This window comes from Stegodyphus dumicola, chromosome 1 (assembly GCF_044657685.1).
Source record: "Stegodyphus dumicola isolate Sdum_Otavi_A_Nest chromosome 1, ASM4465768v1".
Taxonomy (NCBI): Eukaryota; Metazoa; Arthropoda; class Arachnida; order Araneae; family Eresidae; genus Stegodyphus; species Stegodyphus dumicola.
In genome coordinates this window covers 211589632-211615126 of record NC_140768.1, presented here as the reverse complement: position 1 = coordinate 211615126, position 25495 = coordinate 211589632, and the positions used below count along the sequence as shown (strand labels likewise).

Genomic DNA, 25495 nt, shown 5'->3' with positions numbered 1-25495 from the left:
AATATAGCAGCTTTTCAAAAATAATTTCTAGTACTTATATATAGCCAAATATTATTTTTCTATTTTGCTTGGATATAGTTAATAATTTATTCAACATTTACTGCTATTATCCTTTCAAACTTTAAATACTTGAATTTTATAATGTAGCATCTTCTCCAATTTCAGATTTTTCTTGCCATTTTCATCTCATGCTGTGGAGTCGCTTCATCCAGAAAATCGTTACTACAAGCTGATGTCAGTTGTGGTTCCGATTCGTCATGTTTGCTATTGTCATCAAAACCAGCGTCACCTTCAAATATTCACGAAAATATTCCACTACGAGAAATAAACACCTGGTACCCGATTCCGAAGTGGAAAGTGTTTTTCGATACTCGCAAAAATAGCGAAGAACCTTTCGTTTCTTATTTTAATAAACTAGATCCAAGAAGAGCAGATGGTAACGCTCATGCTAATCATTTCCTGCTTATGGAAGAAAGAACCCAGAAGCGGAAAGTTCCAAGAAAAGTTCGAATTCAATATTCGCCATCGAATAAATGGAACAATGCAAACATAACAAAGATGTTGAATGGAAAAGAAAGCACAGCGGGACCAGGAGACAATAAAAATAACAAAACATTTTATGTACCTCCCAGGACAGGAGTAATTTTACTAAGCCTAACACAAGATAGCACAGCTGCCAAGAATATTGACTTGCTTAATTATTTTTTAATTAATAAATCAATTGATGTTAATTCAATGACTACGCATTCTCTAAATAACCCTGAAAAAGGCGTAGAGTTGCTAGATATTGAAATGCCAGTTACAAACATTTACCAAAATGTTAATGGTAACAGCACGCATTTCAAACTACAAGAAAGGTCTCCTGAAGAACAGAGGTTTCAACCATGGAAAAGAAATTCGACAGTTGCTGGTCTAAACAATGATTTAAAGTTACATGCGGAAAATATTGTAGCAAAGCCTGACAGTGATCTACAGAAAAATAATTATACTCACGTTGAAAGGCTGAAACCTTATGAAGTTTTAATGGTGAATGAGTCATTGCCTATTTTGATCACAGCAATTCATATTCAACTACCAAAGAAACATTCGGGCAATTTACTGCTTAGAAATAGTAGAAAAAGTAATTTAGAGAGACTGAATGCTTTGCAAAATGGATCTGAACACAACTCAGATTTTGTTAAGCCAATGCATTCAATATCGCATAGTGAAACGAATAATCTACAAAAAAGGATCAAAAGAAGCTCTGAATGGATGGCACATATAGATAAAATCTCTAAAAATGATACCAAATTGCAGAAGTCGATCGCAAATACAACCAATGGAACAACTTCCTCTGAAGAAGAGTTACATATTATGAAAGACATTAAAAACGTTTCGGACATAAGAAATTTGCTTAATGATACAAACTACGACCTTTGGATTAGACTGAAGAATGAAAATGCTAACCCACTAATAAATTCCGTTTTGTTGCACATTTATCCATATGCAATGAATCCAAGAAGGCTACTTCATAAAGAGAAGAACAGCTTGAGAAACAGAAGATTTATGTGGCATGCAAAATCAGATAACACCCTTTTTTCCAACATTTCTCGGGTATCCAATCAAGCAGAGACTCCTGCGCGAAACAAAAGCGAAGTCACTTTACCGCCATTAAATTCGAATGAAGAATCCGGAGAAAATTATTCTGTCTTCGAAGACGTCGCTGAGCGCACTAAAAAATCTGAATTGCAAATTGACAGGGTGGATTTGCTCGATGAAGACACGTGGGGCTACGAGATGAGAACCGGCACAGGGGATCCGTTTAAGACTGGCATTAAAGATGCGCCGATCCGGAATATTTATAACGTTTCAAGTGCTCTGAAGAATAATTCAGATAGCGGACTGGGAGAAGAGAAAAGACTTCCAGGCATCTATTTCGACCCAGTTATAAATGAGTATAACCGGATTGAAGAATATAAAAAAAATCAAAGTATTGCACACCAGAGCGCTATAAATCATAATTACAGTACTGCCAACTATCACAAAATTGTGCACAGAATTCAAATACCTTCTGAGTCGATCCTAAATACCATACGCACTCTGGATCCCAATGTGCCAAAAACAAATTCCCAACAAATATTGCACCTTGATAACACTACACAACATCAGATTGTTTTGAATTACAATTCAAATAATCGGAGTCAAAATCTAAAGGAAAAGATGATCAGTTTATTAATTCAAGATAGTTCACATACAAACAATGATAAAATTTTATTACGAAATAGGAGAGAAGTAGAGGATAGGCAAGATTTTAATATACATGACGCTATAAAAAATTTTTTCTCGAGGTTGAATGTGTCGGGTATTGCACCTCAGACATTATTAACTCCTATTTCAAAACCCACTATTGTCAGTGATCCTGAAGTTAAGGGTGAAAATACAAGTGGAGAAGTGCAGGAATTCAAACCAGAGAAAAATCACACAAATTATAACTACAGCATCCCAAAGCCAATAACGCTGTTTTCGGGAATTATTTCCGTTTTAAATCCAGAAAACATACCTGAAATTAACAATACATTTAAACACATTTCTTCTAAACATATAAGAAGCTTAGAATCTTTTGAAAGAGGCGGAGATAATATGTTTACTAATAAAGAGAATGGGCAGTTATCAAAAAATGAGCAGCCTGAAAATATCCAACGAAAATCCTTTGGAGGAATACCTTCCTTTCCATTTCTTAGACAAACAAATAGGCTAAAAAACTGGCTTCAACCTAATTCAGAAATTTCAAGGTCACCTTTTAAAACTAGACTTCAAGTAGCAGCTAATCCATCATTTTTCCCAAATAATGAGCAGTCGGGTATACGATGGTATATTATTTTACCAAATGAACCATCGGTTAGCATAGCTGACCCTTTTAGAAATATATTCAATCCTTTCTCCATGAATCAAAGAGAAATTGAAACATTTACACCTCCAAGTAAAAGCTGGAAATTTAATCATAAAAAGTGTAAGCCATGTAAACTAAATCCTTTTAAACCCGTTAATCCAAAATGGAAACAGACAACAACTGAAAGTCCTGAAAAGTTGTTTGGAGTAGATTATGACTCATCTTTTCCGTTTAATGCAGGGTGGCAAGATGACACTTCCATTAAACCTTCAAAAATGAAAACCTTACAAGAAGAAGACATGACATGGAAAAACACTCAATGGAGTTTCATAGAGCCAAATAAAATGCAACAGAACAAAAAGCATGTATCTACAACTCAAGCGCCAAATAGCAAAAAGCCTTCGGAAATTATCAATGTATCAACACCACAGAATCAACTACAGAAGGACATCTGGGAAGCGACTCAGCCATGGATATTCAATCAGTGGATTTTTCCATCTGGTGTCTTGGAACAACAAGTTACTACTCCTATGATGATGATGATGGGGATGAATGGAGGAGATTAATTTTATTTATTGCACTGTCTTTTAAATAAACTTAAAAGTTTAACAAAATGAAATATATTTGAATAAAAATAGAGCTCAAATTTCGTTTTATTATGCATTTGCTGTTGTGAATAATTATTTTAGAAAACAATGAACCCTTTTGTGGCAACAACTTTTCGAATACTTTAAAAAATATCGCCTTCAAAAGTGACCGGTATATTTGAAAACATAAATAAATATCAATATGTGGCTTAACTTCTTTAAGACGATGCTCTTATAGAGAAGATCAAAATTATCTGAAACAACAGGTGGTTGTTTTCAGAAGGATTCATTGTGTTTCTAAAAAAAATTAAATACATTTTTAATGAAATGTATGATTTTGCTTACAGTGAAAAAGATCATTTATGCTTACGTTGCATGATTACTTTGAGAAAACAAATCTTTCATACAAATCTTCGAAGTGTTCCAAATAAACTATTCAGTTTTGATAGTGTCATCTATTTTTAATGGTTACGTTAAATTACCATGATATTTATCACCTACTCAGCAACTTTCCAGTTATAGAGGTAATGCTATTAGATTGAAGATAAACTCCGTAATTGTTTTTCAAATTAAAACATTGCTATGTTAGCTGAGCGGTTTAAAAGCAATATTCATATTTCCTTTTGGTACTTACGTATTATTCCGTCAATCGTGAAAATTGGTTACATCGGGCGACGAAAGTTCCGCCAGACATTCCGGCTGAATCGTGAAGGAACTGATGCCTATTTATTTAATAAGCAATCGTTATGTTAATGGATTTCTATAATTTAGTTAGGCTCTCTTATTTTGCCGGAAGCTCTCTCTTTAGCTTTAGACTGCTACGTGAACAAACTTCAAACAAAATGATTCAAATCTATAACTGCTTTGTCGGCCATATCTAGCTCTTCTTTTTTCCATATATTTCAACAGATGTTAATTTCTTTGACCTTCTATAAATGAAATGAAATGCAGTCATAAATGTGATTTTACAGTTCTTAAGCAACGTATCTTTTCCAGTGAATATTCTCTCATCACAGTTTTTCACACTGAATCACTAGTGCTATCCGTTTTCAAAAACAGAAGTTGTTTTATTGAGAATCAGTTAGGGTTACACAAGACGAAAACGCAGATGTTGCTATGTCGTGCTTATCCGTACCTGGCTATAAATCGCTCTGTCTAGAGACAGTTTCTCAGGCGACGGGATGATACGTAAGTACCTTCGAGTTTAAGAAGATGTTTAACTGATGTTATTTATAATTTACAATGTGTCTAAAATTAGTTTATAATTTAAATAACTATTAACCTTTTTAAACATACGATTGATTATTTCAATATAGAAAGATGTTTTTAACGCCATATATTACATACATCGGTACAGAACTTGACCTGAGAAGCATTAAAAGAAGGTTGAAGTTGTCTCAAAGCTTTGATCAGGTACGTTACTTTATGTAACCAGATCCTTTATGATTCCTGATAAAGTAATATATATTGCCGTTTGTATGAGGCGTAAAATGTTTATCTCCAAAATGACGTGGAAAATAGCAAATTCATTGAGGCTGGCATTTGACTAAGTGTAAGCTCTTTTATTATCGATCAAATTATAATTGCGACTGCTTAACAATTTAAAAGTAAAAAACACTTATTAATTAATACATTTTATTTTTAATAATATCACATATCCGATATAATTTATATTATATCACGTGATAATTTTGATGATAATGTGGCATTATTTTAGTTATTAAAGGATGTATCTAACGCCATTTATTTCGTACATCTGTAGAAAATTGCTTAAATTTAAAACGTATCTTTTCTTCTTAAATAATTTATTAGCAAAACATGTTGCTTTCATTGCAAGCAGAAGTTTTGGGGGCTTATCTGATTTCCATTCATTTTTTGATGTGCAAATCAAAGAAATAATTTACACAATTAAAACCACGAAAATGGCAATGCAGCCAGCCCGTTCGCGGGATTCAAACCTCGGACTGAACTACCAGTATTCAGTGACTTTATTCCCCGCCCGCTGGTGAGCCTGCTTTTATTATTTAGGACATAAACTTCTAGATGAATTTTATAAAGCGAGTTGTTTAATTTCATGTTCCTGTTAAACAATATGAATGATATTTCTTCTTTTAATTCATTATTTATTTTCTGACTTTTATACAAACGCTTGTTTTACAATTTTTGTATTATTTTCTTTCTTAGTATGAAACGCATGTCATCAGACAAAAAAAGTAAGCAAATCAATAAACCAATACAATCAAATAATTAAATTGAAAAACTGTTTCTCAGCCACAAATAATCATTTTTTTTTTATTTCCAACATTTCTCTTATTATTCACAACCTTACGAAACATGGAGCACTTAAATAGTGAAATACAAATAATCAAACTGTATTTATCAAAAGTATAAGCCATTATCCTTATATATGTTTCAAGGGAGCATCTACTTTTACTATTCGTGATATAAAAATTGTAGACGACTTTTATAATGAAAATTATTTAATCTTTTGTTCCCCATTAAGCTGTGATAAATAATTTTTCTCCTTTTAGTTCGTTAATTATTTTACGAATTTAAAATAAAAGCTTATTTTAGAATTTTTTTTTTTATTTCGAGCTTATTCGAGACTTTTAATTCCCCCCCCCGGAGATTAACTATACGTTCTAAGTGGCTGTTAATATTTGATTTCGCATGATTCTGTTGCTAAAAAAATTTTTATAATCTCAAGCAGGAGCAGTTTTTGCTCATAAAAATGCTGATAGACTTGTTCAGCTTATCAGCTTACTTTGGCTCGGTTAAAATTATCAATATATTTTCTTTTGTTGGTGAACCGGATTTGTTTGAATATTTTCACATTCGTAATAATTTATCTTCTAGAAATTAGCTTGGAATTAATAATGATATTAATTCCAAGCTAATTCTTTCTCACTCTTTCAGAATTCTAATATGGCGGCTTTCACTTTTTATCATACATTTTTTTCTCGATAGATCCTACGTTCGCGCTGTGCTCCATTGCTTCTGTACAAAAATAGTCCTCAATCCTCTCATTAAAAAAAATTTTTTTTTTTTGCTTCTGGAAAAGAAGGGGATCCTGTATCTGGTCACACTCAAAAACCTACAGAATTTTACTACAGAATTTAGACTAAATAATAAAACATTTTAATTTTCAATAATGATAGAATTTTTAATAGAAGTTGAAATTCGATCATTCTAATGAATAAATGCTCTAGAAATACGATAGATATTATGTCCCATAATGTGATTTAACAAACTGGTAAATTATTTTATTATCCTGATTGAAGAAACAGAGCCTTTCAGATGGAGGGGTGGGCGATTAGGATAACTAAGCTCGAATAATCAAACTTTTATTGCAATAAATAAAGCAATTTAATAATTGTAGTTGATTTATGGTCATTGTAGTGATAATAATGAATGTTATTAATATTTATATGCTTAAAATTTATATAACGTTACCTGAATCGTTTCCTCTTTTCAGTGACAAAAAGAAGATACCAGAAATTTTCAAAGAAATTTTTTATTGCAATATATGTACAAAGTTTTCATTGCATTTATGAACCTGAACGTAGATAATTAAATCACATTGCACAATAAAATTAAGCGAAATTTTTGTACTTAAATTTTGTTTTACGTAAGTAGTACTTTATTACCAAAAAACACAGAAATGCACACGATTTACTTTTTCATAGATACCAAATACGACCATGCAAACATTGTTTACACAACCTTAGACTGAGTTTCTAACAAGCTCATTCTATATTACAGCACTTTCATAAGGAAGGAAATCTCAACAATTAATTTCCTTTAATTTACAAAATTCACATGCTTAAGCTCTTAACAGAAATATTTTGTTGGAACATACCTAAGCATTAGCATACAGGCAACAGGGTGAGTATAATTTTTTTCTTTTTGTAATTTCAGAAAGCACTCAAAATTTTTGTATGTTCTAACAATAGATAATTTCCCAATTGATTATCTTGCAATTTTATTTTATAGCATAGGTATCACCTTCTGTGATCAATGCAATACAAAAAAAATGCAATAGATTTTTTTTTACATATTTTTGATTCCAGATACTACACACGCTTTTTGGTACCCGTAACTATATTACATGCTAATTACAGGAAGGCATTTCCAATGTATTTGATAGAATATAAAGTTACAAAAGTCTTATCAGTACATCGCAATTAACTGGAAGAAATTAACGCAAACATTTATACATAAAAATCTGCTATCCAAGCCATACCTTTCAGAGTATATAATGTTCTTTATAAAAGTAATTTCGTTAATTTATTAAAAAAAGAAAATTTAACTTTCATTTGATTCAATAAATAAAAAGTTAACGTGTTTATCAAGATGGATAAATAAACTCGTATTTCTTAAAATAGTTCTGACTTTTTTAAAGTGTTCTCAGGACAGGAACTAATATTTTTAGATGAGAAAATTTAAGAATGAAAAACATTTAGAATACATTTATTTCTTAGCCAGTCACGGGCCGTTTGGAAGAAATAAAGTCTTACTTTCAATCTTATTTCAAACTGCAGTTACAGTATAATTGAAATCACTCTAGTTTTATTTCGCAAATATTCCATGAAATGCCGTCCAGACGGTATAGTGGTTAGGAGAGCCTGACTGTGATACAGAAGGGCTCGGGTAGGAATCCCGGAGAAGGCATGGATGTAAAGCTGTCTGCCCTTTGATAGGAGGGAACGGTAGCCTCATATTAGGTGCCTCAACAATAAAATGGATAGAAGTGGTCAAGGTTATATATATAGGCCTTTATAGGCAAGTGCTCGTCATTGGAAAAACAATTACATGAAATTTAGGAATTGCCTTGAACGCAATCGATTTATTTGTTTACAATAATATTATCTAGCCTTTTGTAAAAAGAGATACTCACCGCCTTACACCAATGTTGTGTTTTGCCGGAGGGCGAGAAAAATGTAAAATGCAGTCATACCCGGTACCCACGGTTTAGAGTACACTTTGGTATTATGTAAGCACCTTGGGTAGACATCGCCACACTGTGGCAATCATGCACAAAACAATTCTTCAATAATCATATCGATAACTGTAAGTTTGAATAAGCAACGGTCCACCAGCGCATGAGGGCGCATGAACGGGCTGGCTACACGGCCCTTTTCGTGGTGTTTTTCATATGTATATGTATAGAAAGCAGTTTCTCTTGGAAAGTCCTCCACAAAAGCATTCCACACTATATAGACCTCGAACAAATCAAACCAATGAATAAATAGTGTCGCCATTTTCGTACATGCTGTTTTAGTTGTATTAGAAGCTCTAAAGGCAAACTGGGAAACTTTTGTCTTCAGCTGAATTTTGAAATATTGCATTTTTGGGGGCTGCCTGCAAACGAAAAAAGTTTTGTGAAATTTGTGCAGGAATATAATATTTTACCACAAAGGCGGAAATGTTAAGATTCGCATTTGCTGAAGTTGTATTTTGGAAAACAACGTTTTTGGAAATGCAGCGTCAAAAAAATGTAACACGAATAAGTATGCATTCGAAGCGGTGATTGGCTCAAAATTAGTCATCTGCCATTTATTACAGCAGTCATATTTATATACTGCTGGAGTAAAGAATTAACGAGAGTTGAATTTTGATTGGAAGAGTTACAAATGGTCTATAAGACTGTGGTAGAATGAAATAATTTAATTACGTGGCTGGAGACACCATTTGTAAGTAATTTTCTAAATTGTTTTCGGGGATAAAATCTGAACTAAAATTAAAATATGTACCTAATAATATGTATTATGAGATAAATATCTTTCTTCTATTTGAAATTATCATTCTTTTCCTTCTTCAAAAAATCACCAAATTTCGCCAAGGTAGTTGCGATGATACCAAAGTACCCGGTTTAGAACAGCAAAGCGCAGAAAACATGTGGCGTAACTATTAAAATGGCAAGCCAATTGACAACAGACAGACAAAGTATAGACGTTAAAAAAAAAAAAAAAAAAAAACGTATCTGGACTCTCAGTTTGGCCTATATACCCGTATGGAGAATGAAATTCGTCATTGAGCAACTTTATATGAATTCTCAAACAGCATGAAATCCTTTAGACTTTATATACTAATTTGATGGTCATAAATATGTTGGTAAGCGGTCCTAGATACTAATAGTTATAGAATATTTGACTTCTCGATTTTTAACCCTCCCTTTCTTCAAACACTCATCCTGCGCTCATCAGCAATGTGTTATGGCACCCAGTTTGCCTTAGGATTCTTGCTAACGCTCCACCATATCAAGGGATGTAAACGTAATTTTAATTCTATAAATTCCTTTAAGCTGCTAATGTGCCATTAGTATTAGATAAATACATGATTATTGTATTTACTATTCATTGAAACTGCAGTTTTTTTAATTCTTATTCTTCAAATTCCCCATTTTCATTTTTAAAACGTCAGAATTCCTTACTTTCATGTATATAGGACAGGGTATACTGTGATGGTACAGTATATATGTTCCGAAGCCCCGTTATGTAATGCATTATAGTATGCAATATCTTAAATATTTTTTTTATATTGGCAATGTCTTGCTTGTATAATTTATAAATCATTAGAATTGAAATTTCTACTTGCATAATTTATAAATTATATAAGGAATTATTGCATAATTATAAATTATACCGTAGTTATAATTATAAATATATTTATAATTATAAATTATACCGTAGTTATTTGAATATCCTATTTATCGCTGTTTCGGGGTAATCCTTGAAATGCATTAACTGTGGATGCGGGGACCCTGATGTAATAATCTGTTAACATTACATAAAAATAACTCACGATTGACTCAAATATGTCGCTATTGACATCCAGTTTTTTACAATCAAGTAGTTCGTCAGATCCAATTTAAATTATTATTTTTGTACAGTATTAGAACGTTGCTTTGAGACATTTTGATAAATCAATGTAAAATACAACAGAGAGGAAGGATATGTTGAAAAGTAAACTTTAGATTCTTGCAAACATTTTATATTCAAGAGTGCCACCTTGAATATACAAGCAGAAAAGTAAAAAATAGACCTCTTTTCTCTTACATTAACATTTTAGTCTATTCGATAGAAATGAATAACTAAATTATGCTTCTAAAGTATATGAAATAACTACTTATTTACACTTATCTTCCCTGTAAAGTTTTTTTTTTGTTTTTGCTTTGTGATACCCATCTTTCTGCTATGGCTGTAGAATAAGCTGCCACACAGGAGTATATATGCATCCCTAAGGTCAACTTCCATAAATTATGGATCTGATATTAGGATGAAGTTGATGATTTATATGAATCTGAAAAGAATAATCTGATAGGAATCCCAAGAATAATATTTTCGAAATGTAGCGGGTTCTAGGTTGCTCATTTGAAGCTGCTGTGTATGTGTAATAAAAGTGGTAGAATGGGCAAACTGAGAAGTTTTATCCCACTGTATGTCGATCACAGTTCATTGAGGCAAACGGGCAGGAGATATTTGCACACATTGTTTTCATAGCGACTAAAAACCAACACAGCATGACATATCAACCGTAACTATAACAGTAGTGGACAGGGAAATGTTTCACAGCCCAGTGAACAAAGATCATTTTGCACATAAGGTGACGTAACTATAGGTCTAGATTATGCAATCCCAGTTTATGCTAACTGCAATCCCTCGCCGACAGCGAATAGACATCAACGTTAAATAATCGATGAAATAAAAAGGTTTGGTTAATTTATTAAGGGCAGCAACTCAAGGGCTATGCGCTTGTGGGGAAGGATGCTTCGTGATTTGATAAATTAAATAAGGCAAAGCAACACGGGAACTACCTGCCTAAGAGGAGCATGCCTTCGTGAAGGTCATATACAGCCAATCTGTTCACAAGAATTCAAACTCGGGTCGAACTACCAGTGTTCAGCGACTTGTAATTTCAGACCGACAGATCGGTAGCTTGTAGATTTCAATGGATGAAAAATCTTGTAACTTAACTAATCCCACTTTCTGGTCCATCCCACAAATGGACGAGTTCATGCTCGTCAGCAGTCACCAGAGAATATGGCACTTGGATGCTCGTTTGAGAGAAAACATGCGAAAGCCATGTTTTCATGCAAAAATTTAGAACTCTTTATCCGAGTTAGAATGATCAGCGATAGTTATCTTAACATCATTGCGGACCCACTGAAACAATTATATTTTTGACAGGTTTTCTATTACTCCTATATAAACCAGAACAACTCTTTTAATCTAAAAAAATTATAATCTTTAAGATAATAGTATTTTAAATCATCATAGTAGGTAGATGATTTCCATTGCAGTTGGTTTTCAGTGTGTAATACATGTTAACTATAATGGAAAGAAATAACTAAAATACTAAGTATGGCTAATCAAAGTACAAAACGTCCCGAAAGATTTAGTGACCATCAACGCTGAGCAATAAAGTCGTTAAACACTGCAGTTTGACTTCGGTTAGATTACGGGCGAATATGGCGTATGGCTGTATTGGCGTTGTTGTAGTTTTCTCTTACATATAACATAGGTACTTATTATATAGCATACCTATATATCCCTCCTATATAATAAAAGTTTAGAAAATCCTGCACGGTGGCATCCCTCCTTTTGGGCAGATAGCCCTAGAGTGCTTTGCTGTAATAAAACAAATTAGACCAAACTTTGAAGCTTTAAAAGACTCATAAAAACGCTCTCTGTAAGTACCATAGTCTCCAGCCCAATGTTAAAGTCACGAAAAATGAATCTTTGGTTGGCACTGGTTTTAGAAGAATTAAGGCAAGACAGAAGCCAAACCTGGAAGGCAAATAAATAGTCGTTTTAGCGCTTCAGTCTATCCATTGAGCTTAAGCAACACACTAAATATGAGAATACAAAGTCGGTTTTCATCACTAATAAATGGGAACATGACAAATTTTTGAATTCACGAAATATTTCAAGAAGTATGATTTTTTTAAAAAAATTTCCTATATTGCAACAAATACATGAATTTCATTTGATCAACATTTTATTTACCAATTACCCTGCTTTGAACTTTCATGAACAATTAAACCAACTATTTCGACTTAAAACGAAATTCAAATTTTGCAGGCTGAATTTTGCTACTTTTACAATGAGATGCGATTTTATGCAATTACTTTCATGAAGAACATAACAGTTATCAGCTATGGGAACATAAACTGTGATTTTTAAATATTTTAAAAAAGAAGTTAAAATAATGAAAACAAACAGGTATTTAAAGTGTCTGTAGTTATTTTTTTTAATGTTCTGGGTTACATATTCTTTGGCTTGCATCAAAATCTCTTTTATATAACAATAATATTTCTGACACAAAAATGGTTTTAAAAACGAAACCCATTGACATACAATAAAGTAAATATAACGAAATCTGCAGTGGGAGAAGTATATTTATCTTCCATTTTCTTAAGAATGATTATACATTCAGAGATTGCATGACAAAACAGGCTGCAAAGCTTAAGCATAATCTATCACCAGTGAAGGAATTTTTTGCTATTTCCATTTTTTATTTACAATGTTATTTATTTACCATGAGAAAATTATCCGAACAATAAAGCAGTGCCAAGGATTATAAAAATATTTTAACTCATAAAAAATGCACATAGTATAATGAATATTTATTATCTATTCGGCAACTTTTTATTTTTTTTATAAGTTGCAGTATAAGTCGCAGTAATTGCTTACTTCATGCATTTTGTCCAATTTACTCGAGATTTTAAGCTAGATTAACTATATGTTTTAAGTTTCTGTTAATATTTAATTTCATATTATCCAGGTTTTTTAATAATCTGAAGCTACAAAATTGTTTTAAAAAATTTAATGGATTCTTCAACTTATCAGTTATAAGCAGACGTTAGTTATTTTAGATCAAACAATGAAAAATGCTGCAGTGAATGTCGTTATAAATATTTTCTCAAAATTCTACTGAAATATAAAGGGACAAAAAAATAAAATCTATTAATATAAAATATTGGCAAAGGTTAGATATAAAAGTAGTTAAAAAATTTTTGGGGGGATTATTTTCAATGGAATATTATTTTAAACAAAACATAAACGAGTCTTAGCAATTCATTGTTTTCCGGCATAAATAACGAGCCATTCTTCGTACAGCTAATTGACAATTAATAATGGGTTTTATTCATTACGGAGATAGTTAATTATTAATAAATCTTATTTAGGTGTAATTTCTTCCAGAATAATTGCGAGAGACAAAAGACATTTTACTTCTTCCGAAGCACAAATTCCCTGAACTTACAGAGCATGTACTTAACATACACTTTACAAGCTGAAAAATTTCATTACACGCATATTTATATAATTTCTTATAAACTGCAAATATTTTTAACATCAGTTGCAGAGAGTATTAACTCTCATTGAATTTTTCGATAGGTAGACAAGATTTTTATTAATTTATCGAAAGCACTACTATCTATAACATTGTACTTAATTTTTTATATCAGATATGATATATTTCGGATATAAATACCAATATTTAAATTTCTATCATCTACTTCAATTGGTCCCAACATACAATATACAGAATTTTGTTTATAAATTCAATATACATATAATTTTAGGTACAAGTGAAATTTTTTACAGATATATTTGCATTACAGAAAAGGTCCAATTGAAATAAGAATCCGTTTAAAGTAATTCGAAGTGATTAAATTATACTTTAATACTTGAAGAAACAGAATAACAAAGTATTAAAAATAATGATTTATGTTTGTCCAAACCTATAATGCTTATATATTCAAACAATAAATCAAATTCTGATAAATTGTTCATAAGACGAATTAAAATTAGCATTCGAATTTAATGCCCAACATAGCCCAACACATTTATTACGCACATAGGACAATAAATTGTCTAAAATATTCGATATAAAAAGTTTTATCTTTCATGAGATATGTAATTTTAATTCACCAGATATGATTTCTTCTCCAGTGCATAAATGTTGGTAATTTTATGAAACTGATAATCCTAAACAAACTTCAAAATAAATCCTCATTTCATCAGCATTAATTATGCAGTTTTAAAATACGTAAACACACATGAACGTTGCATTGCGTTTGGTACATTTGGCAACAACTGACTTAATTAAAAATAAACTAATATATAATTATTAGCAATTAGCCAGTTTAACGGTTTTCATTGAAATACTTCCAAGGTTTCGATAACTGCATTCTTAATTAACATTTTCTTAATTCTCGAAGCAAAACTTTCATTGAAATTAATAAAGCTGAATGAAATATTTATTAGGAAATGCCATATGCCTTTCAAAATTTCTGAATTATATTCACATTTACACTCAGTATTTTTATATATATTACACTACCATGAAAACGAAACGAAAATTCAGTTCTCCTAACAGTGAATAATTTTATTGATTTATAGGCCTTTAATATTGAACACAGTTAATAAAACTTCGAAACTTAAGTTAATGACACATGTATTCAGTTCTGGAATAAAACTAAGTTTCAAAAAGGGTTCAGATTAATTTTATAACTTTGTAAATCGATCACTTTAAATATGAATAGATGACATACACTTATAATTCATTTATACATTTCAGGGCGCAAGCTGCTGCCAATGTCATCTATTATATGATATACATTTTTAAGATTATAAAAACCATTATGTTGATGGTTCAAAATAATTTACAGAAATATGATAATTAATTTTCACTAAATGTTATTGCAGTCTCAGTTACAAGCTCATTCAAAAAATAAAGATTTATTGTTTTAATACTAATATCTTTCAGCTAACAAACTAAACCTTTGACATATATTGTTCACATTAGCAGAACATGATAATGCTAAGTAAACATTAGGCTTGGAAACAAAGTATTCTCCATTTCTTGTTCTAACTGTGCATGGCAATCAGAAGTATATTACGTTAACCGCAGTTCTTATACGATTTTAAGTAAGAAGAGCTTTTACCAAAAACACAGTTAATAAAGATAGATATTTTACGTACATTTTAATGATAAAAAAATCAATAATTATACTTTCGATTAATGTTTTTGAAACACCGTTAACGTACTGAAAACGTTAGTAATTATTCGATGAAAAAATACAAGACAAATTAATTTGCGGGGGAATTTCGGGGAGTAATTTGAAATGTGGGTTCCTATGCAGAATTGACTTACGTGCAAAATTTACAAAAGGGTTGATGAAAAATAAAAATTAAATGGTACAGTTAAACTGAATATTTTTCTTTTATTTTACAAGACCTTAAACTGTATTATGTTAGTCTTTACCGCAGTTTAATATTGAATAAAATAATTACGTATGGGCTACCATGCTTGTAATATAAATCAAAATCAGACCTCCGTTTGAAATAAAAATAGTCCAGAATTTTGTTCAAATGTAGGAACTCCAACTTATGTAATTAATAAAAATGTATCCTGCAAGAAAATCTAAAATTTGCTTAAATTTCACTATATGCTTTTAAAGTTATTTATAATCAATGATCTCACTTTGGTAACAACTATTTCTTAACATATAATGTAATGTTCTTAATTTAGAAATGTTGGAAATATATTTCAAAGGCTAACACAGATGTACAGATTTAGGCTTTGACCAATGCAAAAATATGTAACTGAGAACTACATATCTCACATTTTCTACGGTAACCTACAATGAGGAAGTAACGTCTACCATTCGTTAAATACTTTGCACTTAAAAATATGATTTAAAATTAATAAAACTTTATTTATCCTTTAAAATGAGAATTTGAAATTCTAGAACACTTGTTATATGTTATTCAAATCCAAAGCAAAAGGGTGTATTTTTATACTAAAAATTCTGATGAAATATTAAATGGCATGTATATAATTTTAATTATGAGACGAGTAATTTAAACAAAACCACTGAAAGTCTTCGAGAGGGGTAGTTCAATCTGGACTTCCCTGCAGCTCTTTCGTTTTGAACGTTTATAAATAACACATGCCTAAGAAAGGCAGAAATCTCTTACTTGGAATCCGTTTTCCTATAGGCGGTTGGTACTCTGTAGAATCGGTTACTCTGTTTATCTAAATATATTATGTAAACTAAAAAATTAAAGCGGATAAATTTATTCTTCAATTAGAATAACCAAGGCAGACATCCTGAATTTTGTAGAAAAAATAGGAGCAAAAATATAAAAATTGTTATTCGATTTGAATGTATGGAGGTATTTAATTTAAATGTTTGCCATAAAAATAGTTTATAATTTAAAAACTAAAACTATGACAGCAATTATAAAAGGATTTAATTACCTATTAATTAAATTATATAAAGTGTACTATTCGGTCGCCATTATAACTTTTTTGGGAGTCAGTTTATCTTGCAAATGATTCTTCAGCTGAGAAATGAGACTTAGAAAGCTCTAGAAATTAATTATGGCCCTGTCAATAACCATTATAACTCGAATAAAAAAACATCTTATAAATTATAATAACAGAGAGACAAAAACCTACAGAAATAAATGTCTTTTATGGGAGAAGAAATTTTGAGGAAGATACTAACACACATCGTTCTTCATCGTATTTACTTCAAATGTTTTAAAAAATGGTCGTTTAGTTAAAAAAACACAAAAATGGTTTTTCATATCAGTTTACGGAATGCTATGTATAATGTTGCTGTTCTTTATGTAAAATTTAAATACTGTCTTCACATATTTAGAGTTCTCTACAGGTAAAAGTCAACAATTTAAAGTAACATTTGGCCAAGAAATACATAAATGTCAAAGTAAGAAATAGAAGTCAAATAAAATCGGCTTCAATTGATACTGATCCAAATTGCAAATTTACTAACGCTTCGTTTGTTCTTGTTATTTATTATTTTATCATTTAACCTTTTCCCGTGGGCTATAGGGTCCAATTTCGAATGTATTTTGGCCATTTAGTCACTCATTTTAACTGAAAGGAACAGAAAAACAAATCGACAGAGTATTCCACTTCCTAACCCATATTAAGGAGTAAATTTTAAATCTCCATAGTTTACTGAAATTTCTTGAGACACATTTAAAGTAGTCAACGTGCGAGACATATATGTCCCAGCCCCCGGGAAAAGGTTAACATTTAATTATTCGGTGTGTTCCTATTGTTAAAATAAAGATATACTTTACTAGTGTACAGTTCTGAACTTTTGCTTCTATGAGAAAAAAGTCCCGCTTGTTTTTTCTAACCCTAATATTCAAAGGGTATAAGCTCTATATCTTATGTTTAACTAATTACAATGCTCCGTGTGTATGTTAGATAGTACAATATGAAATATAATTATACTAGTTCATTAAGACTTGTATTTCAACACGTTCAATCTATTTACACTTACGTTCTTTATTCATTTATGCTACCAACAGTTTTCTTCCTTTCTAATTTAATAATAAATCTGAACTTAGAGGCAACATATCTTGGTATCGAATCTTTTCAAGGGTTGGAGCATTCACAGAAAACTCTCAAAGAAAATTTATGAAAGCTAAGCTAACTCAGGAAAAATATAATTTTAGAACTTAAGATTATATTTTGGAGTTTCCACGTATGGAAGATAAATCATGCATTAGTAACAAATATTTCATGTATGCAGATTTGTGCATGTTGAGAAGACAACATCACAATAAATTCTGAATTAATTATGAAATAATATAACATTTAAAATATTTTCTATTTTTTGACTTTTAATACAGTTGTGCTTCCAAATTATTCAAATTGTTTCGACATTTCCTCTTACTATGATCGAGGAATAAATAACGAATGAGCTATTCTGACAAAGATACTTTATACCAAAATCTAACCAATTTTACATTTAAGAAATATATAAAGATTCTGATGTTCTAAAATATCAGCTTTCATTTGTGTTTGAAATTACTTTCAAGAAAATATTAATAATTTTAAAAATGATATGTCAGAAGTATATAATTGATATGCTAGAGAAAAATGAAGATATGCAGGAATTTTTAACATCAAAATAACTAAGATTTTTTATGATTTCCTGTAATTCTAATTCACCCTAAAGTGTCATAAATCTCGCTCTCCTCAGTTCTGGCGGAATCTGAGTCAAAGTTTTAAGCATGAAACAAATGAAATCATAATTAAATTTTATTCATGCATCACAAATTAAAAATATTTCTAAAGACAAAAAATATGTTGAACAGAAATAAAATTTTCAAAAGAAAATCAAACACGTTGAAATTTTTAAAAATTTCCCATTAGAATTCAAACTATTCTATGTCTCGTAAAAAACTGTGTTTCCATTTAAACACGCTTAAAATATATTTAAAAAACTCTACACATAAAATTTACAACATCATTCACACTCACTTACAAAGAAAAACAATACATTAAAAAACCAGTTCTATAATACTCTTAAAAAACTACTGGCATTAAAATAAATACTAAATTGCGATCACACATTTTCATCCAAATATTAAAAACTTTGAATTATTCCGTCATGGGTTAGAAATTATTCAGAACTACGAAGTCTTCTCGGGCTCATTTTTTGAAGTAGAATAAACAAACATGCTACGTTGAGCCATGTCAGGCTCAGCCTTGGTGTCTTGCTGACTCTTGCCGTAAATCGATCTAGAAGACACATTCTGACATGGGGGAGATGAAGATGTAGAGGAGCTGTAATCCGTGACACTAGGGGAAGTACTTAATGAGCTAGTTGAGGAAGTTGAAGATCTGGAGTCCCTGTTAGAGTGCACACCAGTGCAAGGCCTCATTTTCGATTCGTCTTTGCCAAGATAGCAAGGTTTGGGGTCTTGGTAGGATCCACTAGAGCTTCCTCCAGCCGAGGAAGAATCAGAAATATCCACAAGGCCTCGATGGTTCATGAACCGATTTGAAATATCGACACCATTGACTTCCCCAGGGGAATGCCTACTTTGATGATGAACAGAAGGAACTGTGCAGTTGCTAATAGAAAAATTATTTTTCGGTAGTGGTCTAGGCAAAGGTTTCAAATGGTACAAGTCTTCACTACGCACATAATCGGCGCTACTAGTACTCCCACTGCTGCTGCTACTACTTCTGGAAATAAAGGATAGTGATTCCATATAATCACTGATATCGGAAGAACTGCAACTGCTAGTAGCACTTCTGCAGTTTTCGACTAGAGCACCTCTTTCTGTCAAAGGAATATGTGTATGGTTTCTCCTAAGGACACCTACGAAAGGAATAAATTATTATAAAATCGTATTACATTATTTAATGTAAAGTAAAAAACATAACATTTTCTTAAGAAACTAAATCCGGTAGATAGGCAGCAAACTCGTATTTAAAACGCCCGCTGATTTTTTACGAAATTTTAATGTTTAAAATGTAGGAAATAATTCTACCAAATGAAATCCTTTTACTTCTAACAAGATTCTTTTCTATTAAAAATAATTATTTCTGATTTAATATGCATTCACAAGGAATCTGAAATTTATATATTTTTACGCATGAAAAATCAAATTGAAGAAGGCCTTAAAAATGTAATATAATATGAAATGTCTTACTACACCTCTTTAACTGTAACATATGATTTCCAAATTAATATTTGCATTTGATCTCGTGCGTAGTGTTGATAAATGTTTAATAACTGAAAAAATCAGCTACGTTTCTTTAGGTCATTAAATCGACTAAGTCTATGTTTATGTAAAATAGTTCGAAGACATTTTCCAATGTCTGTACATTGTAGATGCAAAAAACAACATTAAAGTATTCATTCCAAACTACATGGCAATCTGAAATGCATTTACAAAGTTTAAAGACTAAATTTTAATAAATTACAGCAAACTTGCTAAACGATAAACGCTAAGTGACAACATTTGCTGCTGAATATGAGTCTTCGAAAATATCATCTGCAACGGACAGAAGGTGCTATGCACTCTATAATTTACATTAATCTTCATAACATCTTTTGTCACGGATTCGAAAGATGAGCAAAGAATTGGAATAAAGTTTTCCTATAAATTGGGAATTGATCCTGATGTTTTGAACAAAACTGTGACTGGAAACGAAGTTTAGTACTTTTCTTATAAACTTGAGACAAAGATATAATCATCTGGTTTGGATTGAGGAAGTTTCATCTCGGCCACAGAAACTTCAATTTAAGAAATCTTGGGAAAAGACTATGGTGGTGACGTTTGTGACTAAGAAGGAATAATTCACAAGGAATTTTTTCTTGAGAGACAAACATCGTCTTTTGCATTTTATAAAGACGTAATAGCCACACTTCTGCAGAGATTTCATCATGTTAAGTTTGTAATAACAGGTTTCTGCAAAATAGCAGTGTACTATCACATAATTTCAGTCTCGTCAAGCCATTTCTCATAAAGAAATTATTAGAATTCTCAACCACACTTCTTATTCGCAAGCTTTAGCACAAACAAATTACTTTCTGTTCACTAAAGTTCAATCTCATCTCTTTTCTAAAATAATCTCGAAGTTATTTTTTCAGTAACGTTGAAGATATTCAGAAAATCAAATGGAGACTTGCATTGCAAAAGATGATTTTTTAAGAATCACTCAAGAAGCTATGCGGACGTGACAAGAGTTGTATAGACTTAGAGAAACTGTATATTTATATATAAGAAAGCTTGTTCTTAAATTTTCGATCTTGCATGAATCTACTGTTATAACTTTGTTGACACATGATGTGCAGATATAAATGGGGCAGAATTTTATGCTACAATACATAAGTTTTCTCCAGGATGACTAACTCGTTCACCTAGTACCATGAACATCGTCCAATCCAACGCGCAATTAAAAAAAAGTCTTTCGATATAAAAGTAAATGTTCCAATTGCATCTATATTCTTCAGAGTGTGGAATTAAAGCAGGAAAATATGATGCTAAAGTCAGCTGCATGGCAGATAAGCTATTGCAATAGCAATGTTCTGCCGGCTTTTAGAGGATTGTAAAAATGTGGTTGATAAAGACGAAAAAGTGAGCACTCACGAACAACTAAATCGAGATATATCTCATTCTAATGCTTTGACTTCACACAACGATAGCTGAGCAATAAATTTGCAGCAATTACTGTAGATATCGTGACGACATAAATGTATGATGTGGCTCTTACCAAATAAGAGATAAACGCTCCTGATGACACGCCACACGGGAGTAAGATACATATAGGCATAACCTGCATTGTAGAGATTATTGAAAATTACCAAGATATAATATTTATAAACAACGCCTGGCAGAGTCTAGCTCTGTTCGTGAATGCCATAACCGGATTATTTTTATATCAATTGCTTTGTCGTTAAATATAAATGACTACGCATGTAACTTTCTTTAACCACAAGAAAGGTAATTCACTCGTGTTAGCTTTCGGGTGCAAGATCCTAGCAGAAGTAAACTGAGAACAAACAATGCTTTGAGACAGAAGAGAAACAGATTGAGGTAACTAGCACAGTTTGATTAAAACCCTGCAACAACGTGCTGCTACAAATGCATGGGACTACTGTTAGGTTTAGAGAAATCATTAACTCTTATTTTTAATATCCTTTTAACCCGTATGCTTTGCTTATAAAGTACAAAAACTGCATTTCTTCATGTTTGTCGTCTAATTGCGGATTAAATTAAAATGAAAGAATCCTTTCATTTTAAAAGGTTTGTGAAAAAATATGTGCCAGGTGAATACATTTTACATTGCTTTACTAAGTAGTACAATATACAATACATAATTAAATTATTTGCAATATTTAATATTGGTAATATCTTATTTGCATAATTTATCACTTAAACGTAACCTCAGTTACGTACTGTTGCATTATTTTCTGACACCAGTTGTTACGTTATTTTCTTCTTTCACGTTCGTACGGGGTTCGAGTGGATTTGGAGCGAATAATGACGACAGCACTTGGAGTATCGAAACACACTTTATTTACCAATATTAATCAGGACAAATCCAAAAAACTTCCAAGATCTACTATAAAAACGCTGGAACGATCAGCGACACAGTCTTTACACTGTAAGGCAAAAACTGTGGAGATAGCTTCACTGCAAAGCACCAGAGTACAGCTCCCGACTCTGCTCGGTCTTGTCGGAACTCCACGTACTCTCGAGACTCTCCACGCTAGAACTCGCGATTCACTCGACGACACACAGACCACAGCTCCCGACTCTTCGGTTCAGTCGTTCCCGAAGCTCAACACACTCTCTCGATGATGGACTAACCGCGATATACTAAGAGGCTCTTTCGATGCATTCGACGACCTACACGGCGCTCGCTGCCCGGCTGTCAACTCGATCGACTCCGTACGGACTGACTAACTCGAGACACTATCTCGCCCACACTCTTCGCGTACCAGCAGGGTTTATGTAGTTTTTGGCTTGTGTTCGTGAACATTCTGGGCTAAACTGGTAAAAATTCGTTCCAGAAGGTTCTCCATCCGTCCATAACATATCGCGGATTTTGTCGCCAAATGGGCGATTTCTCGCTAAATGTGGCAACCCTGCTTTCCTTATCATTTTATGGCAACCCTAAACCTGCTTTGCGGGGAAGCTATCTTACCGCGCCTGGACATTTCGTAAGAGTATGTTGCATGATAATATTTAACATACAGTGGTGGCCAAAATTGTGGACACTTTTGGAAATTTTTATGTTTTTGAACTTTGTATGCTTATAGAAAACGTTACTTTTGACAAAATGAAAACTTGTATATATAATTTAAAGGAGAATTTATTACAGAATTCAATACAAAACACAAAATTCAATTATTTGCAGTACAAAAAAAAGTTAAACGATAATAGTTATCGATATACATTAGATAGTGATGATAGCAGTGAGTTATCAGTACTTAGTAGCGTACCCTTTAATTTTGATTACAGCTTCACATCGACGTTTCATTGAGCTGACAAGTGTTTTAAGCTCTTTTTTTGTTATTACATGATGCCATAGCCTCAATTAGTTCCCTTTTATTTGATGGGCGCCTCATTCGGACAAGAGTTTTCAAACGGTGCCACAAATTTTCGATAGGATTGAGGTCAGGACTGTTTCCTGGCCATGACAACAATTTAATGCTCTTTGTACGAAACCACTCTTTCGATATTTTGGCCGTGTGGCAAGGAGCAGAATCCTGCTGAAAAATAAACGAAGCATTGTTGGGAAAGAGATCTCTGATGGAAGGTAGAAGTTTTGGTTCTAGAATAGTGTCAATGTATTTTCTGGCATTCAGTGTTCCATCGATGACATGAAGGCGACCAATACCATCTGCTGACATGCATGACCAAATCATAGCACTAACTGGGTTCTTCACAGTTGTTTGAATGCAGTCAGGATGTAGATTTTCTCCTATTTTACGTCTTACATATTTTCGCCCATTGTTATGTTAAAATTGTTTCGAGACCATGGTTAAATAGCTTTACTTCTAGGTACCATGTTATATCTGAAATTCCTATATTGTTAAATGTTAAATATGAAACTACTTGCCGTTAAAGGGAGTGATCGTATAGTGAAACGTGTACAGCATTTTTGCGTTGTGAAAAAAATGCATTCCAGGACCGCGCCGTGAGAGGATCGAAAACATAAAACATATACAAGATATAAAAGAAAAGTTCATATTAAATATATAAAGAAAACATACTGTAAGAGGTTCCAGATTAAATATCAGTTTATTCAATTACAACACAATAAGAAAAATCTTAACCTCATCTGAGAGTCTGTTCATTTAAATTCATAAAAAAACTTAAGGTTTGTCTGGTGATTTAAAAGAAAGGGAAGGGAAACAATTTAAGGCCTGAGAGTTAAATTTTAGATTTGACGTTGTTTTTTTTTTTTTTACTGCTAAGGACGTTTTTGAAAAGCTCGCCTAAAGTTCAAACACACCAAAAAAAAAAAAAAAATAAAACTTATCTTGAAGGGACATCTTGAAGCGGAGGACTCTTATCTTATCCCGCGTTGATGTCGGCCGGGCTCATCTTGACACTGGTTCTAAAAATGTAGACACCACTTCACTACTGTAGAACAGAAACAGGAGCACTGCTGCCCAGGACGGCTATCCGCTTGGTCCTGAAAGTCCTATGTCAACACGCAGGTAACTCGTTCAAATTTCGCCGGTCAGAAACGTTGTTGCTAGGAAATTACTGCTCGCCTGTTCTTACTCATCCCAAGAGCAAGCTTCACGGGTAACGTCCCAAGTAAGTTCCACCCACCAGTCAGTAAGGGAGAGAATCCAACTCCAATTTTCTTCAAGCCAGTTTTCAAGAGCAACGTCCACAAGTCCAGCAAACCCGAAAGTCAGCGAGTCCAAGAGTAAGTGTGTAAGAGAGTCTCGCCTCTTAACCAAAACGCGGCCGGGGAGCATATTTGCCGCTCCCCGCCGGAAAACACCTCTCGGAGTCACTTACATTTTGTCCAGCAAGCCCAAAAATCAGCGAGTCAGTCCGAGAGTCAGCCAAAAGTAAGTGTGTCTCGCTCGAATTTTCTTCGTCTCCTTCCCAAAACGGGCTCCCACTCTGGCTTCACTTATCGCCCCCTTAATTATGGCAAAATCTTCGTTTTCAACTCCAGAATGCGGAAATAAGGGTGATCGCGCATGCGCGTTCTTCTTCACTTAGCCAACAACCGGACCCTCAATCGCCAAAAACCTGAATGACTTACATTGAAAGACAAGTAGCAACCTTTGACCTTTCCGTCACGTACTTTCCTCTCTTAAGGTCAACTAACAATGAAAATTCTTTCTCGAACATTCTAAAGCGCGCGAAATCAAGACTTGGCGAAAATTGCCTCCCTTTCCCTGCTTTTTCACAATGAATCAAAGTTTTGTACAAGATTTGCAAATAAAAGAAAATAAATAATATTCATTTAAACTAAATAATATTTCCAGAAGCATCTGTTTTTCCCCAAAATTAAAGCCTTAAAATAAATAATTCATAATCAAATAGAAATTAAGATTTCCATAAATCAGAAAATCATTCACATAATTTTTATAACGCTATCCGGTAATTTCTCTACATAACATTCCTTTCCCCTAAGGAATTAAATTTTGGTTTACCAAAATTTAGCAGACAGACACTTCTTGAAATACCATGACTCATACTGTGCAATAAGG

At 32.4% G+C, this 25495-nt stretch overlaps 2 protein-coding genes across 2 annotated transcripts in view; one reads left to right on the top strand and one right to left on the bottom strand.

The window, feature by feature from the left end:
• The window catches only part of LOC146999454 (uncharacterized), a 50137-nt gene extending 46227 nt beyond the window's left edge, over window positions 1-3910 (top strand). Inside the window, exon 2 of the mRNA XM_085825145.1 lies at window positions 166-3910. Within this exon, the coding sequence (XP_085681271.1) occupies window positions 166-3435 (3270 nt within the window). The 3' untranslated portion in view covers window positions 3436-3910. The remainder of the gene's footprint in view (window positions 1-165) is intronic.
• A 2860-nt stretch (window positions 3911-6770) lies between these two features.
• The window catches only part of LOC118184450 (uncharacterized), a 384362-nt gene continuing 365637 nt past the window's right edge, over window positions 6771-25495 (bottom strand). Inside the window, exon 12 of the mRNA XM_085825143.1 lies at window positions 6771-19618. Within this exon, the coding sequence (XP_085681269.1) occupies window positions 18924-19618 (695 nt within the window). The 3' untranslated portion in view covers window positions 6771-18923. The remainder of the gene's footprint in view (window positions 19619-25495) is intronic.